Here is a 12,203-nt window from a genome sequence, read left to right as displayed (position 1 = left end):
CTTGTACCACAGCTCTTTTGTGTAACTGCTCCTGTTTATGAGTCTTCCCTCCACCAGATCTGACCCCCCGGAGGCACCAATTATGCTTAACTCATCTTTGAATCACCCATAAACAGCAGTGTACCTGGCACGGAGTAGGGATTCCACCATCTCTTGTTAAAGAGACACGCGGGACGTAATTATGAAACAACTCCCAGAGCATCAAGCCAGATAGACTTTCTCCTGTGACCCACACAAATCACTTAGGTACTCTCGATCCAAAGAAGGTGACGTTCTTCTTGCCGTATCTTTGAGGAAAGGAGAGCAAAAGAGGTCCTCTTATGTGTATCTGGACAGGTGGGCGAGGGAAGGGCGAGAACAAGGAAGTTTGAGAGTAGAAGCACAGAAAGGAATTCAAAAGTCGTAATGTACACTGTTTGTCCAGAAAAAGAACGGACTTGCTACCAGAACTTCAGCCTTCACACTGTTTAACCCAGTGCATGGTCCACGATGAGCCACCTTCTAGCCACAATGTCTATACACATTCACTAAGCCTTGGGCAAAACATTCAGCCTCACGCTGTGCCGTAAACTCTGCTTCCCTTTCCTGAACCCTCTCACCGGATTTGTCACAGTCCTGGCAGGAAACAGAAGGCACCCTCAGGAGGGTTGAAATCACACAGATCAGGGAAGGGTTAAGAGAGTGGGGACTACTCTTCATTGCATAGCAATGGTGAGGCACCCAGGGACTAGCAACAGTGAGAGCTGTTACATCCCTAGGCCTGAAGAGCAAGGAGGCGAGAGGGTGTCACTGGAACCAGTGAAAGCTGCAGCTCCAGAGAAGAGGCCACCCAGAAGAGCTGTGGCCACAGAGAGGGTCAGCCATCTAAATCTGCCCTGTTCCGTGTTTTTATATGGCCCACAAGTTAAGAATGGCTTTTTGTATTTTTAAATGATTATATCAGCACCTACATAATAGCCTGGAGTTTGCCTCTTGACCTACAAAGCCTAAGATATTTACCCTTTGGCCCTGTACAGCAAGTGTTTGCAGACCCCGGCCCTATAAGAATGCAGTCACCCACTCCTCCATGCACGTTATGCGTGTTGAGTCATTTAATCCTCACAACAACACTGTGAGGTATGATCTCCATTTTACAGATGAAGAAACTGAAGCATAGAGAGGTGTCAGTCACTTGCCCGAGGACACACAAATGGCAGCTCGAATTCAAATCAGGCAATCTGACTTGAGTCTAGGGATTTCCCTGGCAGTCCAGTGGTTAGGACTCCATGCTTCCACTTCAGGGGGCGCAGGTTCGACCCCTGGTCAGAGAACTAAGATCCTGCAAGTGGCAGGGCATGGCCAATAAATAGATACATAAATAAATAAATAAATAAGAATGCAGCCACCAATGAAGGCAGGGCATAAAGAAAGAAAGAAAGAAAGAATTTTTAAAAAGAATGCAGCCACCAACGAAGGCAGGGCTCAGGGAGGGAGCAGAAGGAACAAGTGCCGACCTGCCCCTCATCTTGCCCTCTTACCTCCTTCTTCTTTAAATTGAAGTTTAGCTGATTTACAATGTTGTGTCAGTTTCTGCTGTACAGCAAAGTGATTCTATTATGCACATATATATATTCTTTTTCCGATTCTTTTCCCTTATAGGTTATTACAGAATATTGAGGATAGTTCCCTGTGCTGTACAGTAGATCCTTGTTGGTTATCTATTTTATATATAGTAGTGTGTATCTGTTAATCCCAAACTATGAATGTATCCCTGCCCCCCTCCACCTTTCCCCTTTGGTAACCATAACTTCGTTGTCTATGTTTGTGGGTCTATTTCTGTTTTGTAAATAAGTTCATCTGTATCATTTTTTTTTTAGATTCCACATATAAGCAATATCTTATGATATTTGTCTTTCTCTGGCTGATTTCGCTCAGTATGATAATCTCTAGGTCCATCCATGTTGCTGCAAATGGCATTATTTCATTCTTTCTCATGGCTGAGGAAGATTCCATGGTATATATGTACCACGTCTTTATCCATTCATCTGTCAACTCTCGTCTCCCTCTGATGCCACCTGTTGGCCACACCAGAGGGAAGCTAGATGATGCCATCTGTAGAGGTCAGGCTTCCAAGGCATGGAGCAAGGAAGGCAGAGAAACACAGAGAGTGGATAGCGGCAGGCAGCTCATGGAGGATAACCTGCCCCACTATAAACAGGGAGAACGCCTCCATCCAGTGCAAAACTTGCAGGAGGTACTGGGAAGAGTCCTGGTTCCCCAATGAAGGTGGTCAGAATCATATACACCTTTAAACAGGTTGCATTTGACTCGCTTTTTCGTGCATTTCAGGAAATAGATTTGAGGAGCAGAGAAGCAGGGAAGCACATTGCCTAAGCACATCCCGCAGGAACTCACTGAGAGAAAGAGTCCGCAATGGGCTGCTCCCCGCCGTTGCCCAGGCTAATTTAAGGCACTGACCACACTGACCACACTTCACCCTTTCCTCATTCCAGGCTCATGATCAAGAAATTTTCCGATATTTGGCCTGACTTTTTCTTTGCTCAGTTTTCACCCCCTGGCTTTACAGCAATCCCGTGCTTCTCGTTAAATTGGGACTGACCGTTTCAGGCGAGTTAAGTAATGCCCAGATGTATGACCACCAGAAAGATTAAAACCAGGACTGTTTTCAGGTTTGCTGGAAGGCTTGCGGCCTTCAGAGAAATGAGTTTTCTCCTTTTCCAGTAGCTCCTCCACGTGACTGGCAATGACAGAAATGACAGCTGAAGGACCAAAGCCAGAACCTGGCTGGCACGGCGGACCGGCCTGTGCTTTTGCAGCGCCGGGGAGCGGGCGGTGTTCTGTTCATTTTCTTTAAGGTGAACCTGTCATCCCTGGCCTTAAGCACCTCAGCCTTGTAATCAAGCAGCATTCAGTGGTGAAACGGTTCTGAATGAAGCTATATGTAGCCTAGTAAGACACACCGAAGCCTTAAATGCTGTTAGATGTGCCGTTGATGGTCAACAGACTTTTTTTGTCCCTCCCCGGCTACTTTTTAGAATGGTTCCAACCATTGTTTAAACAGAGACCAAAAGAAAATAGAGAAAAAAAATTAACCATGTGTGATTGTGTGTATGTGTGTGTGTGTGTGTGTGTGTGTGTGTGTGTGTGTATAAGGAAAGTTTCCAACTTATGCATTAATTTATTTCATTTAAAGGGAAGCATGGGTCACAATATTTACCATATATTTTAAGGTGTAAAAAAATGTGTTCGTCTCTAACAGCCCTCTAAGTTGAACTACCCTCAAAATTCTCAACCTCTGACTAACTTCCAAACAGCTGAGGCAGACAAACCAGAAGAGAAGACACAGCTGCTGCCTGGCCCTCCATCACCCCCAAAAAAAAGAAAGAAAGAAGAAACCCAGCCACAAAGCCCATGCACTAAGATGCTTTGAGTGCTGGGCCTCACAGACCTCCCCGGCACAGTCTTCTTGTTTAGGAAGAAACAAAAGCGAGCGTTGCCATAGGACCTCCAGTTTGCCAGCCTTTGTGGTATGAAAAGTATTGATTGTCTGAGGCTGAGGTAGAGTTTGGGAGCCTGGAATTGGTCCATTTCTCATGTTATAGTCAAAGTGTGTCAATTTCATATGAAAGAAAGGTATACGTAACTGTCAGCTAATGCACTCTGGTGGAGGTTTCCCAGGATGGTAGGAAATCGTTGCGCTTCACAGAAGCATTGCTCTTCGGGAGTGAGGACCAGTGTCTTGACATGCACCTTGAAGAGAGACGCATGCATTCGGGACACTCAGATCTGAGAGAAATAGTGGAGTCAACTCAAAGTCTCCCCCCAGGGGCTTCCCTGGTGGCGCAGTGGTTGGGAGTCCGCCTGCCAATGCAGGGGACGCGGGTTCGTGCCCCGGTCCCGGGGGGATCCCACGTGCCGCGGAGCGGCTGGGCCCATGGGCCATGGCCGCTGAGCCTGCGCGTCCGGAGCCTGTGCTCCGCGGCGAGAGAGGCCACAGCAGTGAGAGGCCCACATACCGCAAAAAAAAAAAAAAAGGCTCCCCCCAGGAGGAGTGGGTAAAGCCCAGGGACTGCTTGGAAGAATCCCCTGAGGCTCTTGTGGCCCTAAAGGGATGTTATTAATAAGCCCAGTAGCTACAGTCTTGAAATGATGGGCTTTTGCCTCCTTTCGGAAAATTAAACATAGGGGCCTTTGCTGTGCCCTTCTGTTTGACTTTTGAGAGTTATGTTTATCGTCTTCTTGGTTATAAACACTCTTATTCTAAAGCTTACTTCAGCTCTTCTTGCATTAAAAGCTACCTGGCATAGGAGTAGAAAGAGGTATAGGATGGGTAGATTACCAAGATCATTTTCTGTGCCACACAGAATGGGGACTTCGGGTTCATTTGTGGGACATTCCGAGCTCAGAACACTGAAGGTACAACCAGAACTATCTGGTCTCACCTTGGCCAGGACAACTCATGATAGCAGCTCACCTGCATGAAGGGCTAACCTGGGTGAAGCATGTACCACAAGTCGGGCACAGTCCCAAGGGCCTTTCCTGCACTCACTCCTTCATTTCTCACCACCACCCTCAAAATTAGAAACTGCTACTACTCCTCCTGTTTTACAGATGGCAAGATCAAGGCACAGAGAGGTTAGGTAACTTGCCTAAATTCACACTGCTAATAAGATGTCCCTTGGTTTATTTTATTAATAGCAAAGCATCCGTTCCAGCTAGCCATGAAATGTGTTATTAATCAAGTAGTAGAAAGGACTGGGAGCCTGGAGGTAAAAGACCAATCAGGAAACTATTCTCAGGATGAGTGACAGATGATGAGGGCCTAGGCCAAGGCAGTAGCCGTGGAGACAGTGGGACAGGGCTGGACAGGAAGAGGTGACAGGGGGGCTGTGACAGAGAGAACATTCGAGAGACGTGGTCGAAGCTGGATATGAAGGGGTGGCAGAGGGAGAGGAGGTGAGAATGATTCTCTGGTGTCCGCCTTGTCCGTCTGGATGTCAGTGGTGCCGTGGACCAAGGAGGGGTATGCAAAAAGCGGAGCAGGTTGGGGAAAAATTGTTCAGTATGTGATGTCTGGTTTTTTTATACCTGTGATACGTTTACATTACAACTAAGATTCGGTGGGTATTTGGATCTGGAGCTCAAGAGAGGACTAAGCTGAAGTAAGAATGTGTGAGCCATGGGCAGACAGGTGGAAGTTTGACCCATGGGACCCGGTGAGAGTAGTCAAAGTGAGCATTCAGGGCTTCCCTGGTGGCGCAGTGGTTGGGAGTCCGCCTGCCGATGCAGGGGATGTGGGTTCGTGCCCCGGTCCGGGAAGATCCCACATGCCGCGGAGCGGCTGGGCCCGTGAGCCATGGCCGCTGAGCCTGCACATCCGGAGCCTGTGCTCTGCAGCGGGAGAGGCCACAGCAGTGAGAGGCCCATGTACCACAAAAAAAAAAAAAAAAGTGAGCATTCAGCGTGGGGGTGAGACTAGAAGAGGGGGGACAGCAAGGGGACACCACCACATCGTGTGTAAGCAGAGGGGAGGAGCAGAAGAGGCTGAAAAGGATCATGAGAGTTATAGGAAGGAGAAGATAAAGCCAAGGGATAGTGAGGAAGGGAGAGGCCCAGAGCCTCTGATCGCTCTAAAGAATCAAGTAAAATGAGGCCACAGGTGGCCAAGGCATTTGGTAGCCGGGATGCTGTGGGCAGCCTTAGCGAAGCAGCTTTGGTGGAGTGTTGGGGTCATCAAACACTGTCACAGAAGCCAGACGGAAAGGGGGGAATGGAGTTGTAGGAGCACCAAATGAAGGACGGGTAGATCCATGCTTGCAAAGTTCAAATTATTGGATTCTTACATCCGCATTACATTCATTTCCATCTTTCTACAGAGACTCCCAGTTTTCCATTTTAATGACTTTACCCCATCGTTGATAAGACTGAATGAATACTTTCTATGAGACAAGTATCTTACTTCAATATCTAGCTGTAAGCCTTTGAACAAATCTATAGGGTAGACAGTATTATTATCTCTTTTTTTAAAGATGAGTAAGGTAAGGCTTAAGGACATGAAACAGCTTGTCCGAGGCAGCAGCAGAGCTGGTGAGGGGAAGCCTCAGAATACAAACAGTCTGAATCCAGTCGTTTTGTGCTGAAATGTCACTCTATGATCTGTTGCCTCCAAGAAACACAGCCCTTCCTCCTGGTGTTACACATCTAGGTGGTTTCTGCCCCTTTGCCCCGCATGGCACTTTAGATTTCTGCTGAGTTAATTAATACACTTCCTCAACAGCTACTTTTTCTTTCAGCCCCATCTCATTGCTCCTCATCTGTCAGGGAGTTGAGTGATCAGTGCACAGAACACTGAGGGTGGGATGATTTACGAAGCCAAATACCTGGAGTTGCCCCAAAAAAAGCGAAAGAAAAAGAAAAAGAGGCATTCTTCCAGGAAATCCACCTGGTTGTATCCTGAAATATAAATGCTTATCCCAAAGAACCTTAAAGGAAAACATTTAGCTGATGCTTGAAATGGTTTAATGCAGAAAACCATGCTGAACCCAGCAGCGGTCCTTCCAGCATTCTAAAGTCATTTCAAAATATTTTTAGAGGTTTTTGTAAATACTTGGCCAAGAGAGATGAGAAACATGACACTTAGCAAGACAAAGTTGAGACCACAAGAACTCGAGCAACAGAGTTGATAAAGGTTCAAAAGCACATTTTTTGTATCTAAATAAAACCCGCCAGAAAATAATTTCAAAACACCAAGTCTTCGAGGTGTCATTCTTAAATGGACGCTGCCACTACGAATGCTTTGTGGCAAGGAACTTGAAGTTTCTAGACTCTCTCAGCCTTCCAGCATTATCCTTCAAAGACCTCTTCCAGATCAGTGTTTTCAAACATGCCCGATTGAGACCCCAACAGGAAATACATGTTGGCCCAGTATATGCTTATGCGTGTGCACAAGTGTGCATTCACTTCACACACTCCTCATACACACACCCATGCATACTTATCCTCCCCATTTGCCCTTAACTCAAATATTTTCTTTCCTATTTTATTTTCTTTGTTAAAAATTCTGGTCCTAATACACAAAATTTTTTCATGAGGGCTTGAAGAGTCGCAATCCACAGTTTAGAAACCCTGTTCTAAAGGATCTGCACAGGCAAGAACCTGCAATTGGTATAAGAGAAAGTATACGAGCTTTGCACAGGGAACTATATTCAATATCCTGTGATAAACCATAATGGAAAAGAATATTTTAAAAAAAGAATATATATATATATGTATGTATAACTGAATCACTTTGCTGTACAGTAGAAATTAACACAATGTTGTAAATCAACTACACTTCGATTTAAAAAATAATCAATGCAATTTAAAAATATAGTTTAAGAAAGAAAGTTTATGAGCTTTAGAACTAGACAGACATGGAGTGGGGTCCAATCACACCTCTCCAGTTTACATACTGTGTGCCTTTGGGCAAGTTAGTTGATCTCTCTGATTCCCTCTCCATAACCCTTTGGAATTGCTGGGAGAATGAAAGGAGCAGACACATAGAAAAGCACCTAGCCCAGCACTCAGTAGCACTGAATGCATTCATTCGTCCAACAAATAAATATTCACTGAGCACCAGAAGCTGTCCTAAGGGCTGGGCATATAGCAGTTAACGAAACCAGTGGCACCTCTGCTTTCGTGGAGTTCACATTCCAGATGGCAGAGACAGACACTAAGCAAATAGACTACGTCAGGGAGTGATAAGGGCTGTATTGGTTTCATACTGTTGCTATAACAAATTACCACTAACTTAGTGGCTTAAAACCACACAAATTTATTATCTTATAGTTCTGGAGGCCAGAAGCCCAAAATGGGTCACACTGGGCTAAAACCAAGGTGAAGCCAGGGCTTCATTCCTGCTGGAGGCCCTAGAAGACACTCCATCTCCATGTCTTACCCAGATTCCAGAAGCTGCCCACACTCATTGGCTTATGGCCCCCTCTCCTCCCCAAAGCCAACAACAGTGGGTTGAATCCTTCTCACATGGGATCACATTCACTCTGCTTCTGTCACGCCATCTCCTTCTCTGACTCTGACCCTCCTACCTCCCTCTGTTAAAGACCCATATGGTTAGATTGGGTCCACCCGATGATCCAGAATCATGTCCCCACCTCCAGATCCTTAACTTAATCACATCTGCAGAGCCCTTTTTGCAATGAAAGGGAACATATTCACAGGTTCTAGAGACTAGGATGTCATCCTTGGAGGTGGAGGGGAGCAGATTGTCCTGGTCACCACAAGAGTGATGAAGGGAAATAAGACAAAATAAAGGTGACTTCTGCCCGTTATTAACCAGGGTTAATAATAAGAGCAAAGCTGGGACTTCCTGGTGGCACAGTGGTTAAGAATCCGCCTGCCAGTGCAGGGGACACGGGTTCGATCCCTGGTCCGGGAAGATCCCACATGCCGTGGAGCAACTAAGCCCGTGCACCACAACTACTGAGCCTGCGGTCTAGAGCCCGCGAGCCACAACTACTGAGCCTACATGCCACAACTACTGAAGCCTGCACCCCTAGAGCCCGTGCTCTGCAACAAGAGAAGCCACCGCAATAAGAAGCCCATGCACCACAATGAAGAGTAGCCCCTGTTCTTGGCAACTAGAGAAAGCCTACACGCAGCAACGAAGACCCAATGCAGCCAAAAAATTAAAAGATAGTAATAATAATAAGAGCAAAGCTAAATAAATGTCTCTTTTTTTTTCTGTTAGTGTTTGCAGTGGCAGAAACCAGCCTCTGCTCAGCATGTCTAGGGAACTAGAACGTTAGACTGCCTTTGCCACACACTGTGAAAATTTTAGCACTCGTAGACTCACTCCTTCCAGATTCAACCAATCACCTGCAACTCCAAAGGGGGTTGTGATTTGTGGTGATCCGTGATCTTTGGTCATTTGTCTGTCGAGCCTGGGATTCCAGAGCCCATCGTAGGGACAGCCATGGATCTGTGCCCCAGGGGCCTTTCATTGGTCTCACCCTGTCCATGCTTCTATTTAGTCACTTCCTGCTTGAATCTGTCCTCATTGTTTCACTTGTAAACTCTGGACACTAAGTGGGAAGAAAAAACTTTAGTGCAAGTTGAAAAGATTGACTTGCGGTGTGAGGAGTTGCCTGGGAATATGATGAGGGCAAAAGCTGAGAGCCTGAATGAATCCTCCGTGTCTGCAGATCTGAGGCTGCACTAAAGTCGCAGATGTCTCCTGCGCGAGCATCAGGGTCCTCTGGGATGTGTCTCTCCTCCTCCTCCATTCCTGAGGCCCACATTTGAACTCAGGGACGACAGAGTCACATCTTATGGCGACTGCATTGCCGGTGAAGTGTGGTTCACATGACTTAAGAAGCATGGAAGTTTCTGCCTGTCGGTGCTGGCCCCTGGTCTGGTTTCAGATGTAATCTTGGTGCATTTGTTTTATTTCAGGGAAAACTTGATGCCCTGTGGGTCCTGCTAAGGAAAGGCTACGATCGTGTGTCCGTGATGCGTCCACAGCCAGGAGACACGGTAGGATGCATTAACGGGGTCGCACACATGCGTTCTTTTTGCTCTCTCTCTCTCTCTCTCTCTCTCTCTCTCTGACTGTTGAGCCAGAATAACTCCAGATATAGGAATCCAGCTGTGATTTCATGTTGTGACAAATCAGACACTACTTTTCAAAACTTGGGTTTTTACAAGACCTTGAGTTTCGCCTTGCTTTTTTGAAAAGGATTTTGACAGAAATAGCTTAGCTTTAATGTCCTAGGACTTGGGCTTCTGAGTCTACAGGTACAGTGTGTGAATAAAGCAGGACTGGCTCTTACTCAGGTAGCTCCAGGGGAGAGGCCTGCTGCTTCTCAGCCACACTGGCCAGTGGTGACAAGCAGGACGCCAGGGCCACAGGATGAAGCGACGGAATAGGGGCCACAGAAAACTCCCCCACCTTCCAGCAGGCACTGGGCCCAGCTGGTCCAGGATCACGGGAGGACCTTCCACCCTGGTGAGGGTTTGCCCTGAAACTGTCAGGGCCAAGCTCAGATGTCTCAACTAGAAGGAGACAGAAAGGGAGGAGGCGTCAGAGGCCTTAGAAACCATCTAGCCAAAGTCCTCATTTTGTAAGTGAGGAAACAGAGGACAAGACAAGCTGAATATTGTGTTCTGTTCAGATAGTAACAATGCTGGAAACAACCTCAGTTCTGCTGTAATCACACCATTGCTATGTCTTCCGGGAAGAGTTAGTCTCTCTTTCATAAAGTCTACAGAGCAAAGCTGGGGACCAAATTCTCCCTCAACTACCCGCGACCTGCATCTTGCATCCACTGCTCTGGGAATCAAGCACATGAACCCCAAAGCAAAATCAAGGTGTCTAATTTGGGGCTCCTTTCAAACCAGGTAGAGGTGGGTTTGAATCTTGCTTCCTTCCTGCCTGGAAAACTCCAGGCCAGTCACTTGATCTCTCCGAACTTCATGTTTATAAAGTAGTTGGTAATACCTACTTCACAGTGTGGCTGGTTGGAGAAGGTAACGTTTGTAAAGCATGTGGCCTAACGTTTGAACACTTGGTAATGCTTAGTCAGGGCAAATATTATTAGGATTATTTACTTTGTGCTTTTCTACTGTCTGTGAGGGGTTGATGCAAAAATTCAAACTATATTGCAATTGATGTGTGTCAGATATACCCACATCTTTACCCTGCCCACTCTGCAACACAGCACAACTAATAAAACACGAGAGCAGAGCCAGTTAGGCAGGCCCCCCTTCCTTTGCACCTGGTGACAGGTGACAATGGGTGGCTTGTGGCTGAGGGGATTTGGTCTAAAGTTTCACAGCCTGTGCAGGCTGCAGCCAATTAGCTATTCCTGCTCCAGTTTGTGGCAGGGACAACAGGCAAGAATGACATTTAAAAAAATCCCAGGGCTTCCCTGGTGGCACAGTGGTTGGGGGTCCAGCTGCCGATGCAGGGGACGTGGGTTCGTGCCCCGGTCCAGGAAGATCCCACATGCCGCGGAGCGGCTGGGCCCATGAGCCACGGCCGCTGAGCCTGCGCATCCGGAGCCTGTGCTCCGCAACGGGAGAGGCCACAACAGTGAGAAGCCCGCATACCGGAAAAAAAAAAAAAAAAAGTCCCAGGCCATATAAATGCTGGGCCAGCTTGGCCCTCATGACACATGGAATTTGTATTTTGTCTGTGCACGTCAACGAACACATTGCCATAGCAGATTGGAAAGTACAAACTCTACAGCTAACAGAAATGAGCCTAGGTCATCAACTTTGTACTCAGGGTGGTATTTGGCCTTAGAAGTTATACATACGGTTTCTGTGGAAAATTAAGAATTTTTTTTAGCTTGCACGAGACTCATCTAACAGATTACAAAAAAAAAAAAATAGGATACCCAAACTCGGGTTCAGCAGTACTATTTTTTGTGATAGAACATGGTAGTCCAGTGAACAAGCCCATTCTTCTCAGAGCAACTGAAAATCATCACTCAGATTTGTTAACATTCCACTCTCCGCTGACCAGTTTGGCAGAAACAAATTTCTAAACTGGGTCAAGCAGAGAAGGGAGTGTAGGAAAGAGGAAGGATAGAGAGAAATATTATGGTATAGAAGATAGAAGAACCCAAACTGTTTGAGGGCAAAAGGCTGATGGGATAAATCCAACAACAATGAAATGAAAATGGATGGAATTTCTTCTAGTGAATCACACCTAGATTGAATCTATTATTTACTAATTCTGAATGAAAGTTTGTATTTCACATTTGAAGATGTCTTGTGTGCTTTTGAGAAATACGATTCCTCCTTGAATTTTCATTTTCCAATCACACCAAATAATAGGTGCGATGGACAGGCGGGCTGAGAATTAGGATACATTTGACTGTATTCTCAGCAGTGTTGCAAGTTATGATTGTTCAGCCTACTTCTAAATGGGCTTTCTGTATAGAAATCCTGCTAAAATCTTTAAGACGCATGCGAGAATAGTTGCAGAGAACTGTGTCCTTGTAGTCATGGTGATGGCCACAGACATCTAGACGTACACAAGGAGTTACACAAGAAAGGTCACAGATTAGATAGGAACAGAAATTCACAGCTTCCTCATGGCAACTCAGGAAAGAATTCCAGGAGTAGAGAAGACTATACTGTAGCTTATTATTACATGCTTACTCTGTATTATTTTGCATAATCTTAGGAGACTCGCTACA

At 46.2% G+C, this 12,203-nt stretch overlaps 1 protein-coding gene across 1 annotated transcript in view; it reads left to right on the top strand.

Moving 5' to 3' along the window:
- The window catches only part of ANTXR1 (ANTXR cell adhesion molecule 1), a 242,800-nt gene that overhangs the window by 180,551 nt on the left and 50,046 nt on the right, over window positions 1-12,203 (top strand). The window contains exon 17 of the mRNA XM_060026455.1: window positions 9,451-9,531. Within this exon, the coding sequence (XP_059882438.1) occupies window positions 9,451-9,531 (81 nt within the window). The remainder of the gene's footprint in view (window positions 1-9,450; window positions 9,532-12,203) is intronic.

Source organism: Delphinus delphis, chromosome 12, assembly GCF_949987515.2.
Source record: "Delphinus delphis chromosome 12, mDelDel1.2, whole genome shotgun sequence".
Lineage (NCBI taxonomy): Eukaryota > Metazoa > Chordata > Mammalia > Artiodactyla > Delphinidae > Delphinus > Delphinus delphis.
The sequence above is the reverse complement of the archived record's forward strand: the minus strand, read 5'-3'. Positions and strand labels throughout refer to the sequence as shown.